This window comes from Panthera pardus, unplaced genomic scaffold (assembly GCF_024362965.1).
Source record: "Panthera pardus isolate Hobbes unplaced genomic scaffold, ASM2436296v1 HiC_scaffold_6, whole genome shotgun sequence".
Lineage (NCBI taxonomy): Eukaryota > Metazoa > Chordata > Mammalia > Carnivora > Felidae > Panthera > Panthera pardus.
Window position 1 is genome coordinate 92,318,670 of NW_026526991.1, and position 19,825 is coordinate 92,338,494.

General features: G+C 38.6%; 1 protein-coding gene across 5 annotated transcripts in view; it reads left to right on the top strand.

The window, feature by feature from the left end:
- Positions 1–19,416, top strand: part of EPS8 (epidermal growth factor receptor pathway substrate 8) — a 187,741-nt gene extending 168,325 nt beyond the window's left edge. For all 5 annotated transcript variants that reach the window (XM_019452083.2, XM_019452084.2, XM_053895742.1 and 2 more), the window contains 4 exons: positions 7,753–7,975; positions 14,899–15,079; positions 16,223–16,352; positions 18,137–19,416. In XM_019452083.2, the coding sequence (XP_019307628.2) occupies positions 7,753–7,975; positions 14,899–15,079; positions 16,223–16,352; positions 18,137–18,250 (648 nt within the window). In that variant the 3' untranslated portion in view covers positions 18,251–19,416. The remainder of the gene's footprint in view (positions 1–7,752; positions 7,976–14,898; positions 15,080–16,222; positions 16,353–18,136) is intronic.
- The last annotated feature ends 409 nt before the right edge of the window (positions 19,417–19,825 follow it).

Below are 19,825 nucleotides of genomic sequence, written 5' to 3' on the forward strand. Positions count from 1 at the left end.
TCCTCCTTTCTCGAACAGAGCCTCGTCTTACATTTTTGTCAACTTTGGCACAACCAAGAAATTTTTTAAGTGCTCACAAGCTTCAGGAGTTTGTTTTGCTACTTTATGTAAATAGAAATGTGTGGGAATTGCCTGTTTGGGCTGGTTCCTTTTAAACTTTTCAACACTATCTCACTGTCTTCTAAAAATTTCTGGATGCAGCTCTGAATACAGTGATATATGTGGAAACGTTATAGAAGCTGTGTGTGTGTGTGTGTGTGTGTGTGTGTGTGTGTGTGTGTGTGTGTTTAGGTTAAGAGCTCTGCTTTTAAAAGGTATTAAAAAGAGTTTATTTTTTAACAGCTCCTGAAAACTTTGGGCTTAGCCCAACAAAACCACCAAAATCTTGTAAAATTTTAATAAGCAGTCTTGACAATCTGCTATCTGGCATAAATCCTACTCTAAAAGAATTCCTTTTCTCAAAGCATCTATAACACACACACACACACACACACACACACACACACACACAGTGACTAGGTAGAATAAGATGGAAAAGACAAAAGCATCCTTGGTCTAATATACCTAAAGAAAAACTGTGTGGCTTATTTTGAAACGACAATAAAGATACCACATATTTATGTAAATTCCAGTGATCCTAACCCTCTAGCCTAACAGACCTCCACCAGATTACAAACCAATCAAGAGCAACTCTGTGTCTTATTCATCTCCTTATTCACCTCCCAAATATTTATTGAGTGCCAGGATCTTGCATTTGATGAAAAGGAAGACAGAAAGCCTAGCACTGAGCAGGTCCTCCATAAAAGCCTGCTGTCTGGAATCTGAATCACCAAGCCATCTGCCACGGCTTTGCTCCTTTGTTCTTGAAGCATTACCAGTGACCCTCTCTCTCCTCAGAAAAGGATGATAAGGGTGCCTGGGTGGCTCAGTCAGTTAAGCGACCGACTTCGGCTCAGGTCATGATCTCACGGTTCATGAGTTCGAGCCCCACATTGGGCTCTGTGCTGACAGCTCAGAGCCTGGAGCCTGCTTCGGATTCTGTGTCTCCCTCTCTTTCTGCCCCTCCCCCACTCGTGCTCTGTCTCTCTTTCTCCCTCTCTCTCTCTCAAAACTGAATACACATTTAAAAAAATTAAAAAAGAAAAAGAAATTGGTGACATTCTTTTCCCCCTGGTATCTTCTATCCATTGAGATCAAAATATTGAAAGAATTTAAAGAAACTTCTTTTTTTTTAATGTTTATTTATTTTTGAGAGAGAGAGAGAGACACAGAGCACAAGCAGGAGAGGGGCAGAGAGAGAAGGAGACACAGAATCCAAAGCAGGCTTCAGGCTCTGAGCTGTCAGCACAGAGCCCGACACAGGGCCTGAACTCACGAACCACAAGATCATGACCTGAGCTGAAGCCAGACACTCAACCGACTGAGCCACCCAGGCACCCAAGAAACTACTTCTAGCAAAAACATTTTAGATCCCTGTACTGGACTGCTGAATGATACCTAATGATTAATTGCTTAAGCTTCCTTCACATGCACTGATAGCAATGGTATTACCCTCCGAGTAGATAATGGCCAGTAGTCAGTGTTCATGCCGAGTGCAGGCATTGTTTAAGGACGTCACAATACTGATTCATTTAATTCCCACAACAACCTTATGAAGTAGGCACATTTCATATATGAGGAAACTAAGGTTTGGAAAAGTAAGTTATGAACAATTAACAGCTGTGTGAAGCTGGGATTGGGACCCAGGACTCTGGATTCAGAGCCTATGGTCTCATGCACTCAATCAATAATGGGAATCATGCTTAGAAAAGATTGTTTTCTCATTTTGTACATACATACAGTTTTCACTCTATGAATGCTTAAGAGACATTTTCTCAGAATAACTTTACCATGCATGGTATTGCGATAAAAGTTAATCTGATAATCACCATCCTCAGAGTGGAATTTTTGCCTTATCTACCAATTCCTTAGATTTCATCAGTTCTTACATTTTTTTTTTCATCCTTGAGGAAGGTAATCCAAATTACATAATTTACTTAGAAAGTAGACATTTTGTGAACAGTGGGACTAGGGAGTTAGATGTAAACTGTTCCATGTGGCGTCTACAAGTCATCAAATGTTTTAACAGTGCACACAGTTGTGACTCTTATTGTTTCATATCCTTGTGTTTCCTGTCAAGAATGATGGCAGTTCCCCGGTGAAAGGCACAAGAGTACTTGCTGTTGTTCAGACACTTTCGGTTGGAGATTCTTTTCTGATAGCAGGGATGCTAGTACCTGGCAGCAGAAGTAAATAGGTGTTGAATTGCCACCAATGTCCCTGAGAGTCTAGGCTATTTAATATCCTCACATTTGGAGTGATTTTTAACAGCTCTGTAAAGACAGCCATTCCCACCTATTGTGTTTCCCCCACGGGTTCCACAAAGTTTTGACAATAAAAGGGAGGGCAGTAATGCAGAATTTATAAAAGATATGGAACATCAAGAAAAGATTAACTGAAACCACAGGGAAACGGAAGTAGATGCTTATGAGAGACTATGGAGAAATGAAGAAAAATGATATACCTTTTGATAAAAATTTTGTTGTAGAGCATTCCAGTACTTTGTTGTATTTTAGCTGGGCGACAGATCAACATCCAGGGTGCTTTCTCCCCATATAATCTACTTGCCACATAAAGTTTCCTGATACCTCTTTTGATTTGATTCCCAGACCTCTGGCACTAGGACTGTTCATCTACTAGAATTACCTTTTTGCCCATATGGATTCTCATGCTGTATGAGGGCAGAAACTAACCCCACCCTCCTGTTATCTCTGGTGTACTCAAAGGCTTGACTAAACGGGTCTTCCACTTACTATTAAGTCTACGTACTTATTATTATTGTAGATATTTTTAGTCTACCAAGGTGCCAATAATTATGAATACCTGGTCGTTACAGTCCTGTGAATTAAACAGAAAATTTCCTGTCTTCTCTGTTTCCTAGCAAGAGATATGGTGATAGTACGCAAAAAGCCCCAATCTGTCACTAACTAGCTGTGTGAACTTCAAGAAAGCATTTTATTTTTCTGTGCCCAGTTTGCTCAGCTGTGAAGTGGAAGGGGTCAACAATCTCCACAATCCCGTCTAGATACACATTTGTGGTATTTTTCTCAATGCATGTTTAAATAGCCCTAAAATAGGAAAGGAAATATTTCCTGTGACTTTTAAACCAGTAACACTACTAATTTCACCCCATGTTATGAATGCTCTGTTTTTCAAGCTCAGTCCAGATATTCAGATACTGCTGGACAGTGACCATTTTACTCAAGATGTTTTCGTATTCGTTCCAGTAGACTTACTTCCTGATAGTACCCAGTTCTTTAAAATGTGTTTTCAAAATTAATCTCAGAACATTCTATTTATTAATTAGAGGCATGGTTTTTAGAAAAGGATGTTTACTTTTTATTCTGCCTTATGTGTTGACATTTTCCCCAGTATTTCTTGCAATAATTTGAAAAGTCATCTCCCTTTCTCTGTCTCTCTCTCATATGTATCTATATATCTTATGGATCTAGGTGACTTATATATGGTTACTATTTCTATATAGTAATGACTGCCCAACATGCATGTGCAGAATTACAAAATTTTGTTGAGACTGCTTACAAGTTTAAACCTAAAGCTCCCTAAAACACACCATGATATGTATTTCCTTTTGTAAAGTCAGCTTTTAAAGAGAAATTAACCTTATATATAGTGCACTCTAATTGTATTCTTTATAAACTATAAGAATAAGATGAACCTATCTTAATATTTTAAAAACAATAATATACAAATAGGTACTGAAATACTCTATACGGTTTATACTGTAGCATGATTCTGTATAATTAGTTTTCCATTGTTAGATAAGAATGATGGAAATTAATTATATAAGTTGATTTGTAGGCAGGTAATTTTACTGTCAAAAAATAATTTGCTCACGTGTTCTGATATTTGATGTGAATTGTAACTGATACTATTTTAGTTCCATCTCCTGTGTTAATTTCTCATTTAATGTGGTTTGCTCCATTTTCCTAATAGCAATTACTTGGCGAGCTGTCAGAGGTAACCCACATTTGTTCCCTCATGACACTTCTTTTTAATATCATTTTTTGGATTCAATTTCTGGACTTAACACCCTCCAAATGTTCCAGCTGTGCCTTTTTTTTTTTTTTTCCACTGCAGAGTTCCAAAGAGACCAAATTTAGAGGGAAAATGTGTAGGTTAAAATTTTAAGAACAGTTCAATTTCAATGGCTTGGTTGGGCTTACTTGCATAACTTCCCCTTGAAGCAGTCTCTTACATGAATCAGGAGCTTATCTCTAAATAACTGTCCTTAATCCTGGAGAATTTCAACTTTAGTGGCTAAAGTGACTCATTCTGACTTAATTATCAATAAGAAAGTAAATTTGCCATGGGGTCTAGTCATTCTGACTCCTTTCAGAGAAAGAGAAGACGGATTTTGTTTTAAACAGAACTTTAAATATATTTGTGGGAGATAGGAGGGTGAACAGTCACTATAGAGAAGTTGGTCCACCTCAAGGTGACCAGTCATGCCGGTTTGCTCGCAAGTGAGGGTTGTTAGGGACTTGGGACTTCCAGTCCCAACACTGGGAGAGTTGTGGGCAAACCAGGAAGAGTTTGGTCAAGAGTTTTTGGAGGCAGGATTTAGAGCTTCAGCACTTGGTTCAGGAGAAGAAGGTGCAGGGTGTGGTTCTACTCTCCAAGACTTCCTGGAAGTTGAGGAGCCATCAATTTGGATCTGCCTCCAAGAGACAGAAATAATGAAGGGAAGAGCAGTAACTGCGTGGTGGGCAAAGGAGAGTAAGGAAGATTGGGAGGGACACAGAGAAGTGATTTCAAGAGTCAGTACTGATGCTCTGTTTCCTCCGCACCAAGAGTGAGGAGTCGACTTCCACAGAAACGCTGCCCTGGTTGCTGTTTCAGAGCAGGTCCTGATGGTCTAAGGAGACACTTCTCCCCCTTTTCATTCCGTGGGTTGGAGACACGAGGCAGGAAGAAAGGATCAGGAAAAGGGGGAAATATGCAAGTAAATTCATGACAAGTTTTCATATGGTTTCTGTTTCATCAACTACATGTATTTTAAGCCTATTATTCTGTCAGCTGATACTAATAAAGTTGCATTATGCAGCAATGACGGAAATGAGGTGAGGCACGAGTTTTGGTGAGCCTGTCTTCAGACTTGACTGTGACAGTAACACACAGCATGTCCCATTTTTCACAGTATTATTTGATGGATAGCAGAACACTAGCTGCTCTTGTTTTTATGAAAGCAGAAAGTATGAATCATATCATGGAATGCAGGGCTGATAGAATTTTTTGTTTGCTTGTTTAAGCTTTAAAAATAACAATTTAAACTGACACTTTTGAGATGCTAACATGAGAATTCACTGACCCTTTATGAAATTACATGCAAAGGCTATTCTTGTCAAAGGAACATTGCATATACATTAATCAGATGACTTTGGTGTGTGCTAAGTATAACATTTTGGTGACATTTGCTGTATTTTGGTTGCTTTTAAATGTCTTATTGGCCCAAATATATGAACTCTATTAATATATGAATATATATGAACTCTATTATCGAATATATCAGGAACGTTTTTAGGCCTCCAATGCCGGGGGCATCAGCAGCCTCTCTTTCTCATCTAACTTCTGTCCCATCTAACTTCGTGGCACGCTCTTATGGATCTTGCCCTCTATTCCTTCCCTCCCTCTTCCCTTCTTTCTCCCCCCTCCGTATATCCCAATAGCTGGCAGCGTTGCAAACCCTTCTTTCGGTTCTGCTTTCATTTCTGCCTGATTCCCTTCCCACCTTCTTCACCCCACTGGCTGGTGAGTGGTAGCTTTTAAAGAAACAGCAGAGAAGAACCGGGCTTCTTCCCACACCGGTTTCCACAGGTGTGACTCATTTGCTGTGAAGGCAACTGTGATGATAGTGTGGTTTTTTTGTTTTTGCTTTTTTTAAAAATTTTTTTGAGTAATGATTTAATTTAAAAACGGTGTGTGTTGTGTATTTTTATGTTTTTCATCTCTGTGGAAATTGGGGAGCCTTCTTTTAAAATCAATACCACCTTATATTTGGGCCAATTTAGGAATTAAAAGTGCATACTGTTCTAACCAAAGGACCAGATTACCAAAAGGCTACGTTTTTGCTTTTTTTTCTGCTAATCTTGAATAGTAGCATAATTAAAATCATGCCACTGCAGTATCTAAACTTTACCTAAATGATAAGTCATTGTTCTGTATCTTTGATTTTACCAAAAAACACAAAAAACAAAAAGCACCCAAATACTGCCTTTTGAGAATTTGGAACTTGTTATATTGCAGTTATCTATTAGTTAAGATTATTTTGTTTAAAGTTTTAATTCTCCTGTGTAGTTTAATAGGGAATATACATAAATAAAGTTTTCTAATAGCCTAACAATCATGATTTAAAACTTACTGAAAGTTATTGTGTATTTTATCTTATTTTATTTTATTAAAAATTGTTAATGTTTATTTATTTTTGAAAGAGAGAGAGGGACAGAGTATGAGCAGGGGAGGGGTAGAGAGAGAGAGGGAGACACAGAATCAGAAGCAGGCTCCAGGCTCTGAGCTGTCGGCACAGAGCCCAACGCGGGGCTTGAACCCACAAACTGTGAGATCATGACCTGAGCTGAAGTAAGACCCTTAACTGACTGAGCCATCCAGGCACCACTGTTATTGTGTATATTAACACATTCACCTTTTTTAATACAAATCCCCACATGGACTGTTTTTAATATATGTTTTCGAGTTGCAGTCATAAACATTTAAAGACCATACCATTACCCTACCACCACTTACCCCACAGCATTCCTGTTTAATAAGGAAAATTTCTGATTTTTTTTTTTTTAATTTATTTTTGGGACAGAGAGAGACAGAGCATGAACGGGGGAGGGGCAGAGAGACAGGGAGACACAGAATCGGAAACAGGCTCCGGGCTCCGAGCCATCAGCCCAGAGCCCGACGCGGGGCTCAAACCCACGGACCGCGAGATCGTGACCTGGCTGAAGTCGGACGCTTAACCGACTGCGCCACCCAGGCGCCCCGGAAAATTTCTGATTTTAATAAGCTAACATTAAAATGACGGCAGAAAGTGTTAAGGCTTGAAAAAATTAACAGCATTTTAAAATGATTTATTATAAAACATAGTCCTGAGATATTTTATCTACTGAGATATTACCCTTTTTCTTAACAAACTACATGGGAAGCAGCAGAATTAAATATTATTTAATCTAGCATACTTTTAAACTGAGGATTAAATGTTGCTTTATGTTACTGATATTTAAACTTCCAATGCAATTAGAGGTTAATATTGATGGAATTTGTAAAATAATCAGAAATCTTTTGACCTACCCTGGTGTTGTGTGATTCCAAGTTCAAATTTTATTTTTTTGACGTTTATTACTATCATTAATACTACTGTTTCCTACTAGTATATCTTTTTGACTTTTTAACTTACATTTTGAATTTGAAAAAATATGTAGAATATTTAAAAGATGATTTTTAATGATCATTCTACCATATAGGACTGGAGGTGTGTGTGTATGTGTGTGTGCACACACAAATTTGCTATGGATTTGCAGGTAAGTTTACAAATAAATAGCCAACAATGTCCTGTTAAAGTATAAATTGTTTTCCTAGCCTAGGTTTTATATTTCTGCAATTTCTAATTAATTATTTGTCTTTTTATAGAAACAAAGGATGGAATATGGTCCAAGACCAACGGATACTCCCTCTGCTCCATCGCCTCCTCCAACACCTGCTCCTGTTCCTGTACCCCTTCCTCCTTCTACTCCAGCACCTGTTTCTGTGCCAAAGGTCCCAGCAAATGTGACCCGTCAGAACAGCAGCTCCAGTGACAGTGGTGGTAGTATTGTGCGAGATAACCAGAAACACAAACAACTTCCGGTCGACCGTAAGTTTGCCAGGGGGGCAAAAATATACAGTTTCTTCTGTGAATTAAAAGCACTGCTAAGTAATAAAATATTGTTTATTATTAGTTCTACTGGCATTAAACATTATCTAATATAAATAGTGGTCCTTTATACTTGCATGGTACTTCACAGATTGCAAAGACTTTTCATCTAGTTTCTTGTCCTTCAGGTAATTCTAAGAAGCATGAAGTTCTCTCTACTCTCTATTGTATACATGTCTATGCATATTCCACTATATTGTGGTGGTCGAATGCAGACTCTGGTGCCAGACATACTCGAGTTTGTACAGTGAAACACTACTTATGGCCATGTGACCTTCAAGAATTTAATAATCTTCTCTATACTTGAGTATCTGAAAAGTGGGGGAGAATAATGGCGTCTGCTTCATAGGATAATTGTGAGGACTTAATGAGGTAATACATTTAAAGCATTTAGATCGGTCATTCTCACCCAGAGATGGTTATATACCCACCCCCCACGAGGGAACATTTGGTATTGTCTGGAGACATGTTTTCATCACAGTGGGGTAGAGGCTACTGGCATCTAATAGGTAGAAGCCAAGGATGTTTAGCAACATCCTACAATGAACAGATCAGTCCCCCTACAACAGAATTATCTGGTCCAAAATGTCATGGATGCTGAGGTTGAAAAACTCTGTTTGACTGTGACCAATATGACACACAGTAAGCAGTCAGCCAGTGCTTGCTGCTGTCATCCTCAGTGTCATAATCATGGTGTCCCGGCTCTTCTTCCTCATATTTGCGACACATACACACTCACACTTGCTTGAGAGAGTCAACCTGCCAATTCCACCTTCAAATTCGCCCTCCAATTCAGATTTCATTTGATTTAGACTTCAACTTCATATTTTCATAAATTTAAGTTTGATTTTTCACATGAATGTTTCTGTGAAAACCAGATTTTAAAAACTAAAAGAAAAGACACTATGGCAAACCTTGGATTATCCTCATTAGTGCCATTAAACAGCAGTATAGATAATTTGAGAATTGAAGGTACTTCTAAGGTAATTTTTCTTATTATTTAATCTTCATATTATGTTTGTATAAGTATTGTAAAATTACTTTGCCTTACCTATATTTGACATGTAAAAATTCCTGGAACACTAGAGCCGGGAAGATATTTCCTCAATATGGTAAAAGTATATAAAGAGTATCTGTGTGTGTGCACATGCACCTGTGTGTGCATATGTATAAAGGATGTCTGTCGTTCTTTCATTGTGGCCTCTCCTAGGGCTCAGTTCTGGGTTCTTCTCTCCATGTAAACATACTTTTACTGCAAATGATCAGTCCATTTCCATTTCTTTCAGTACTGCCCATATTGTTAGAGAAGGAATGACTCCCAGATTTGTCAAATCTCATCTCTGCCGTCCAGATACAAGTACTGAACTGTTAACTTTAAAGCTGAGATTCGATGATTAGATTCAAAGTCAAATGACTGGATCCTTCACTCCAATTTTCACCCAACATTTTTCTTATTTCAGTAAATCAGAGCCACATCTAGTCAGTTGTGGTCATTCTTGGTAAATTTTTTTTTTAAATTTAAAAGAAGACACGTATGTTACTGTTTAGTTCTAGAAATCCTGGCTAAATGCCATAAGCATCAGCCTACTTTTATACATTACTTTCTTTCCCAAAGTTGATCCGTCACCTTCTTATCCATATCCCGACCTTACCAAAAAACGAACAGAAAAGTGACGTTTCAGAGAAATGGTGAACTGTGCTGCAAAAACTGTGTGTGTGTGTACGAGAACACATCAGTGTATATAAGCATAATATGCTGCTGAAGTTTTTTGAATGTTTGTGTATTCTTTTAAAAGATGCTTTTACTTTTTTTCAAAGACACTTAAAGACGTAGTTTTACAATGAGAAAGTTCTATAAATATGTTTATTGATTTCCCTAAGGAAAATTTTTCTCCTAGAAATGAACATTGTTTTTTCATTTTTACCACAAGTTTACAACCCGTCCCTTCTTTGCTACGTCAGCATGGTGATCTTTGACACTGTGGACTGTAGTTAGTCTTTCTAGGCCTAGGTCAGACTCCATAGGCATCTAGTCCCCATTTGGAACAGTCTGTGGGTAGGGACAGTTTGTTCTTTGTCCTAGTCTAAGAAACTAAGAATAACCTAATGGGAAAGAGGAATAGTTTGAATACTTTCAAGATAGACAACTCTCCTGATAATTGTGACTCATCACTTTCAAATCTGTTTTTCATAAGTAAAAGGGTGACATTGGCATATAAAGTATAAACCTTTCTTCCAAAATTAACATTTGTATGTTTTTCTTTACAATAATAAAACTTTCCATGTATTTACACAAAGTTCTCTTTAAAGATATCTCACTCAGAAGCATAATTTCATATTAAATAAATGTATTTCTTTTTCTAAACGAATTATTTTCGTGAAAGCTTTCTCCTGAGCACGCTTTTGGAGGACGGTTTTTCTGAATGAATGTTGGGGCTTCTCAAAAGTCTTTTAGATCCAGACAGACATACCAAAATGTGTATTTGTCGATAGCCAGGTTTCTCTCAAACTAAACCTTTTATGCTTTCCTGCATTCTCTGCTTACTGCTTAGCCTTGTGATTAAAATGGAAGGAACTGGAAAGTGAATACTCAACTCAAAAAAAAAGTTACCAAGTAGCCATAAACAAGGAAAAAAGTTAGCATGCCTGTTTTTATAAATTTTTTTTTTAAACGTTTATTTTATTTTTGAGACAGAGCATGAACAGGGGAGGGTCAGAGAGAGAGGGAGACACAGAATCAGAAGCAGGCCCCAGGCTCTGAGCTGTCAGCACAGAGCCCGACGCAGGGCTCAAACTCACGGACCGCAAGATCATGACCTGGGCCGAAGTCGGCAGCTTAACCAACTGAGCCACCCAGGTGCCCCAGCATGCCTGTTTTTAAAATTTAGCAGGTAGCAGGAGTGAGACAGAATGACACTTCTTTTGCTGAAGGTAACTATGGTTGCCTATTCAAACTTGCTGTTGGGAGCCATGTGTCATAGAAGCTATTCAAATTGGTTTATCGCAGGATTTAAAAAGGTTCTCCTCTTATCACTTTTGAAGAAACCAATGCTTTAGTTATTTTGCATTTCTTCCACTTCCTTTGAAATGTTAGTCCTTTTATTTGGGTTTAATCTTTTGTAATCAGAAGTGTTATTTCAGAACGAGGTGTAAAGTTAGTCTGGTTTGTTATTGTGTGCTAGAACATTGCAAATGGAAACCGAAAGTCAGGAGCACAGCAGAAGTTTTTGTACTCCATGGAAGGTTATGCTGTGGACCAGAGATGTTCATGCAGTGGCTAAGTTAGTAGATAAGAAAACAAGTCTTTTAGTGTGGTGACGCTTTTTCTCTCTGATTTCTTTGAGATGTACTCGTATTCTGTGTGGCAGTATGATGCAGTGAGTTAAAAGAGTTATCTAGTGAAACGCATGTAGTGTATTACTTAAATGATCAGTCAGTAATATTCCCTCTCACCCTCCCTAGCCCCCTCTTCTTTCTCCCTCTCTCCCTTCATTTCTCCTCTTTCTGTCTTTTGCCTTCTTCAGAAGGTTCCCAGAATGCCTAAGGCATTAAAAAATTCGACTGAAATAACACTTTTTGGTTATTTCATATTTTCGTTTACTTCTCAAGGACTTGAACACTTTCTGAAACATTCTCCCTGGGGGTGAAAAAAAAGAAGAGAAAAGGAAGAGAAAAAAGACAAAAAAGATCATAGAACAGTGGTCACAAAAAGCTCCTTTAGAGGCCAGGTCATTGCCTGTTGCCAAGGTAATCAGTTAACTGGATTACTGTATCGGTTTTTGTATTTAATCCTTGAAGGTAACATACAAATAATGTATCTATATATATGTGTATGTACATATATATTTAATATGTCTATTATATATGTAATATATATAAAATAATCTGTAATGTTTTAAAATACACAAATACATTATTCCCTTTCCTATACCTTCATTTCTTCCCCATTTTTCTCATAAACATATGTGCATATACACAGATTTCCCATAAGCATAAAATGGGTGGGGGAGAGGGATAACATGTAACCTAATCAAAGGTCGATTCAGTGACTTTGATCATAAAGCAACCGTGAGCCGAAAGTCAGGAAATCCAGTTCTAACTAAATTCTGCTAATTAACAACAGTGTGATCTTGACGCATCATCTCTCCTCTTTTGACCTCCGTTCTCTTAGCTATTAATTTAGGAGTTTGTATATGATGCCTTTCAAAGTCTCACGTAGTGAAAAAGTCAGCAGAATGCCTCATTCATTTACTCAGTGAGCATTCGCTAAATACTTAACTGCTCCAGCTGTTGCAGGCAAGCATCCCTTTTCTCTTCAGGCATGTATTTTGACAACAAGAGATGGCTACCTAAGTGATTGAGTTGATGAGGAATGTTAGAAGGGGGTAAGTGGTTTTGGAGAATAATAAAGCCATGTGGATGGGAAATGTTGTTGGGAAGGGGGTTGCAATTTTAAATAGGAGAAATCTAAAGGAGGGGAAAGAATAAACTGAGTGGATTTCTGGGGGAAAAGCATTCCAGGCAGAGGCCCTTAAATTTCAAGAGCATCAAGGAACCCAGCGTGAGTGAGAGCAGAGGGCTCCAGGGGCCAGTGGAGTTACCTCAGGAGGTGGTTCTCTGAGGCCTTTCACTGGGAGTAATTTGTATTACTTGGAAAGGTTTGGAGCAGAAGACTTGCAATATCTGACTTATATTTTAAAAAGGCCATTTTAACTGTTGTATTGAAAACCAAATGAAGGAGCACAGGGTGCCATGGTAGAGAATAGAAGGAAGGCCATACATAGGCCTGTGGCTCAGACCAAGCTGGTCACAGAAAAAAATGGAGCAAAGTGGCTGGATTTTTCGTACATTTTGACGATAGGACTAACAGAATTTGATGATGGATTGAATGTAATAGAAGACAAAGGGGAGTCGAGCATGACTCTGTGGCATTTTGCCAGAGGAACTGAGAAAATAGAATTCCCATGAACTGAGCTGAGAAGTGTAGCATAAAAGCAAGCTTCAGGAAGAAGAGAAGCCTTTCAGATTTGGACATGTTATATTTGAGCTACCTAATAGATACCCAAATGAATATATCAAGAAGATGGCTGGCATATATGGCTTCAGAGTTCTGACTGGAGAAGTAATTTTGGTAGTCATCAGCTTTTAAAGGGCACACGGCTCATTGATGGAGTGAGGGCAGGCAGAGGAGAGGTCCAAGCATTGTGCCTCAACATTGCTTACTGGGGAGATGAGAAGAATCAGAAAAGGATACTGAGAAGGAGAGGCCAGCGAGACAGGAGGAAAATCAGGTGACAGTGGTGTCCTGGAGGCCACAGGAAGAAGGCATTTTAAGGAGTGAGCACCTTCTTCATATGTTGCTGGTAGGTTACGTGAGACAGTGACTGGGAATTGACCGTAGGAGTTTAGCAAAATGTAGTGGAGGGATGGGGCCAAAAGTCTTATTTTTTAACAGTGAATTCAAGAGAAAATTGGAGAACAAGAATAGGAGTCAGCTAGTACACACAGCTTTTCATGGAATTTGTGAAAAGGGGAGCAGAGAAATGGGCAATAGCTGGGAGGCACATGGGGTCAAGAAAGGGTTTATTTAAGGGCAAGAGGAACAATCACAAAATGATAGTGTTTGTATGATGATGAAATGATCCAATAAAAGAGGAAAATGGAGAACCTAGGATAAGTAGAGGAGAAATTAAATAGGCAGAGGAGAGGCGCCTGGGTGGCTCAATCGGTTAAGCTTGTGACTTCAGCTCAGGCTCAGATCATGATCTCACGGCTCGTGAGTTCAAGCCCTGCATTGGGCTCTGTGTTGATAGATTGAGCCTTGCTCCTGCTTTGGATTCTGTGTCTCCATCTCTCTCTGCCCCTCCCCTGCTCCTGTTCTCTCTCTCTCTCTCTCTCAAATATACATAAAACATTAAAAATAAATAAATAGGCAGAGGACATGGGGTCTAGTGCACACATAGAGGGGTGGCCCTTCCTTAGGAGCACGGAAACAGTTCATCCATAATGTAATAGGGAGGGAGGGAGAAAGAGAAAGGAAGAGAGGGAGAGGGGGAGGGAGGAAGGAAGAGTGCATGAGGAAAGTGCTGGTAGGTGAACCACTAGGGGAGCTTATGGAGGTTCTCTTATAACTTATTTTATTTGACATTAGGAAAGTGAAGTCATCAGTTCAGGGTGAGAATTGGGAAATGAGTGTTGGAAGTTTGCAGAGAAAGAAGATACTAAATACTTGTCTAACAGTGGTCTAGGGCACTTGTCTTACTTGGTCTAGGGCAGATTCTCAACCTTGTTGACACAGGACTGGATAATTCTCTGTTGTAGGAGACTGACAAGGACACTGTAGAATGTTTTGTGCATCCCAGGCCTCTACCTACTACATGATAGTTGCATTATTTCTCCTCCTCCCCTCTCATTGTGCCATCCACAAGTGTCTCCAGTCATTGCCAGATGTCTCTGGGGTCAAAATTTCCCCCACTTGAGACCAGGGGCCTAAGGAAATGCAGTGCGATTGTCAGGAAACATTAACAGCATGGTTGAGGTTCATATTCATGAATTTAACATGAGATCATTCAGCATTGTTGTGTTATATGCAGTGTGCAGGTGCAGGCACAGAATAAGCAGAAAGTAAGATTTAACAAGGGGTGGGGTTTTGCCAGATGAGTACAATGAAGAGAGGAGAAGAGCCAAGGAGTGATTTCAATAATTGATCAAGAGATTTGTACTGGGTGAGGATGAAAGGGAAGATGGTGGGAATGCTAGATTATAAGTCCAGTTGGGGTCGAAGGATTTTTGGCACTGGGTTCTAGAGAGAGTGACGCATGTCAGGGGTTTTCAGAAATAACCTACTCTGTGTTGGTGTCTAGGAAGGAAATCTCAGATGGAGGAAGTGCAGGACGAGCTCATCCACAGACTCACCATTGGTCGGAGTGCCGCGCAGAAGAGGTTCCACGTGCCACGGCAGAACGTGCCAGTTGTCAATATCACTTATGACTCCACACCAGAAGACGTGAAGACGTGGTTACAGTCAAAGGGGTTCAGCCCTGTGTAAGTGTCTCTGGGAATACTTTACACTTCTTTGTGTAAAATCTGCCTTCTTTTCAGTTTGGTCGCTAAGACGCCACAAATGACTCTTCAAAACTTTGGGGAGCCCAGACTGCACATGTTCCATGCTCAGGAAATAGTTATAGATATTTACAGCTAAAACTCTATACTATAATAATAACTGCAATTTGGTGGTGCTCTATTTTGTAGGTGATGGTGTCTGCTTACCATTGGTCCCTTAAGTAAACTGTCAGTATCTTTGAGGTGGTAGCTTCCTTTCCCTCACATCAGGTTACACAGGGTAGGACAAAAGTCTTAGCTAGACTCCCCAGACCATGGAGGACATATCTTTTTATCGACTGCAAAATGTAGATTCTCAGCCAAATGAAAAAATAAGTTACCTGTCATAGATTATAATGTAATAGAGCTTTTCCCTTGGTAAACCCATGGTAAAGATTCTATTTATAGTCTAAAAATTTGAAAATAATAAATGTGTATTTGATACAATGAACTATTTCAGTAATACATATTTAAGGGAACTTTAATATTATAAACTCACATACCCAACATGAGTGAATGAGATACACTGGTTAGTCTGTTGCCCGGTTACTAGAAAGTTATCTGTTCCCCCTATGAAGCGCCGTATTTCAAGGAATTGGTACTCAACAATAATGGTACTAAACACAATCAGCTCCTTTTTGATACTTCATAATCATCTTATATAGCCTCAAGGTCATCATCACGAGAGTCCCTTGTTAGTGCCATAATAAGTACCAAAGTACCATTTTATAAGAGTTTCATTGTATGGAACACTTGGAAAAGAGAGGTTATAGCAGGACCAGAAATTTTTTTCTTTTGTTTTAGCTAGATAATTAAAAAAAATGTTTTTTAACATTTATTTATTATTGAGAGACAGAGCGTGAGCATGGGAGGGGCAGAGAGAGGAGGAGACACAGAATCCGAAGCAGGCTCTAGGCTCTGAGCTGTCGCACGGAGCCCAATGCAGGGCTCAAACTCACAAGCCACGAGATCGTGACTCGAGCCAAAGTTGGACACTCAGCCGACTGAGCCACCCAGGCACCCCATGTTTTACCTAGATAGTATTTTTAATGCTGCATTTCTTTTTCTTTGTTCTGTGTTTTTCAGGACTGTCAATAGTCTTGGAGTATTAAACGGGGCACAGCTTTTCTCTCTCAATAAAGATGAACTGAAGACAGTCTGCCCTGAAGGGTCCAGAGTCTTTAGCCAAATCACTGTACAAAAAGCTGCGCTAGAGGTAGGACTTGTCAACCTGAGGTGGTGTTTTTCTGCATTAATCAGGAGTGTGGTCTGCAAATTGAAAGCTCTGAAATCAGCTCTTGATGTCCACATTGGTTATTTTCCCTTTCACAGAGAGCTGAATTAAATTTGACTCAGCTTTTACAATTTATCCTTGGAGACCATCAATGACCATTTGCAGGAAGATTAATTTATCATAACTGCTCCTGTAACATGAAGCTTGGAGCATATGCTTTTGAACAGTTAATGAAAAGCCCAATGTGCTGATTTTATATGCATTAACTACTTCTGTAGGAATTTAAATTTTGACACGATAATGGACATTCACTTCTAAGTGAGTAAATGCCTTAAGAGGCCAGAACTCTTTGGCCTGTTCTTAATATTGAGTTTGGAGGATTCCAGTAGGTTAGTGGTTTTAAGGTCTTAAAACTCTGGCTTTGTGTCTTAGGTCTTGTTATATATCTAAATAATCAGAGGGACAATAGTAGGTAGGGATCCCTGAAAATAGTGCTGAAGAGTAATTATGTAGTCCTAGCTGTGTGTACGAAAGGAAGAGAATGAATGTTTTTGAGATTGAATATCCTTAAGCTTCCAATATCCTATTCTTCTTAAAATGGGCTGTGTAAGAGTAGTAGTTTCAAACTGTTATATCTCACAGCTCTTAAGAACTTTCACAAAATTATGCTTCGACTCAAATGAAAGGATATTGGCTTTGGTGTAAAATTGATACATAATTCTCTCTAGCAGGTGTATCATCTAAATTCAACAGTTAAATAAGTCAGACTGAAGTAGCTTCATGCATGCAACCCTGTAACCACTCTTAGGAGAAATTTTATTTCCTTGGAAATGTTTCCTATGGTCCTGATCTTGGGAGTTCCATATTAGATGAATCCCCGGGGTGTTCTGTATTAGGCTTTCTTTCTATTGAATATGAATAAGAATTATATCTTTTCTGAGGCAGTTTTTTTTTTTTTTACCATTATATATTTTAATTTTATTGAGAGTATATAAAATTACTTCTTAAGAGTAGGATAGAAAGTTCCAGAATTCCCGAATTCCTTGGTTTCAGACTGCCTCTACTTTGTCCTCAAAAGTATCTCTTGATCTCTGGCTTCCATTCCTCTGGATGTGAGCTGAGGCGGACTGACTACCTGAGGTTCTTCACCTTCCTCAACTGCCTTCCCATTACACCCTTCTCTTGCATCTAGTCCATCTTTTACATTACTCATCTGAGTTGCCAGAAACTTCCATTGATGAGAGCAGAATAAGGAGGATGCACAGGGATCGTAGGTAGGGCTTGGCAAGGAGGAGAGCTGACATGATGTCAGAGGGTCAGAACCTTCGTGTATTCTGAAGGGAACTTTGGCGTATTCTGAGCCCAGTCTCTGAGCCTAATTTAGAATCCCCTAAAGGCAGATGAACATCTTGCTGGACTTAAGAGGGTTCTTGGATAATTCACCATCTTATCATGTTTATTGTATACATATTTTCTTTCTCCCAGGGAGTCTGGGGCATTCCACACACATTATTGATTTATCTTTATCATGTTCAAGTAAAAGGCATAGTGAATGAATTGCCTTAAGACTTCCCATAAATGAGAAAATGATTCATGTGATGGATTAGTGAAGTCCAGAAGCATCACTTACATGAAGGGCAGCCTTCAGTTTTCCCCAAGAGATATTAGAGGAAAAACAAAGGACTTTTACCCTGAACCATTTCATTACATGACCTGCAGCTTGCACAAACCAGTAACCATCTTGTCTGACCATGTTTAATTTTCAGGATAACAGCGGCAGCTCCGAGTTGCAAGAAATCATGCGAAGACGACAGGAAAAAATCAGTGCTGCTGCTAGTGATTCGGGAGTGGAATCTTTTGATGAGGGGAGCAGTCACTAATTTGTTTTTAACTCCATTGAAATGTTTGGCATTATTCCAATGTGCTTTGTTTTAAGAAGCCATGAAGGGAATGTCAGATCCTTATTTCTTGGAATACTTAATTTATCACCATAAAGAAACAATGCAAACATAAGAAATCAGAGGACTTGTTTCCTGGCCTATTATTTTTATTAAAACTGAATAATTTTAATAGATGTTCTGCCCTTGGGAAATATTTTGCCTACTTTACCAAGGTCAGGTTTCCTTTATTGGATTAATTATTTCATCCCCATCTCAGTGGATAAGGCAGCATTTTTTTTTTTTTTTTGACAGTGGTGAATTTATTTCTTACAGCAAAACAAAGATATTGCCCATGATTTAAAATCTGTTGATTTCAGTTTTGTCCATGACTCTGGTGTCTGTCATTCAGAGTGTAGCTTACTGTAGGCTAGCCTCTGCTTACTTAGGTCTCTTCTTTGACATACTCAATGATAGAATTATTTAGATTTATTTAAAGTTCTTAATGCCAACAGTTTTTTAAAAAAATCAAAACATTTAATGAACTGTAAAATACAACAAGGCCTTGGACATGCAAATATAAACCTATGGAACATTCCCAAGACATTTTATGTATCATGGCTCTGTTGATCACAACTCCTTGTATAGCCTGTGTTTTGATTTAGTTTATATTCTGCTTATTATCTATATTGTGTTCTTATATATGAGAAAGCACAAGTGGAAAAGAGGTCATATGCCGTCAGAACGTATCACAGGAAGTAGCCCACATTGGTGTGCGTCACAGTATTTTGCTAATGAAAGCCTCAGTTCTGAATATTGATATAAGTAGTTAAATGGATATTGGGGCCATTTTATGTGTTTATCTGTGTCAAGTTTTTCTGGTAATAAGAAACACTTAATTTACACATATTTTAATCCTGTGAAAGATTCTAGATAGAGAAAAGAAAGATACTTAACCTTCAACAAATGTTATTTTTGGAAACACAATTTTTGTCATTAAATGTTATATTATTTCACATATATAAAACAGATGTTATGTAAGAATGTTGTATATTTTAACATAAATCCATTTAGAGAGATTATCTAGATTCATTAATTTTCATAGTGCCTTTTTCACATGAGTCAGCTGGAAAGTCTGCAATAAACAGTATTTGCTGTATGTTAATAAATGGCTTCTGTCTCATTGACAAATGGGGTCTTTGGTATGTAGACTGTGGATCAGGGTTGAATCGAATGGGAAGAACAGAGACCGCCCGTTTTTTATTTGTTGTGTTTTTGATTGATTTCCAGTATATTTCGGAGTGGGTAAAAACCATTCTAGAATACGTTATCCACTGGTTTCTCTTCTTTCCACCTCTCTTGTTTCATTGTCTTTTCCTTCTACCATCTAGTCAGAACTGGTCACAGTAGTAAAAACAAAAGTGCACGGTACTTACGATTACTAAGTGCTTCCACAGAAATGCTTACTGAGGTTTCTGCAGTAACTCTCTGAGTTTTATTTTGTAGATAAGGAAACAGCTCCCAGGTCTCATTTCCCCCCAAGAGAATGATGAACATGACTCTAGATCTTTTCCATGT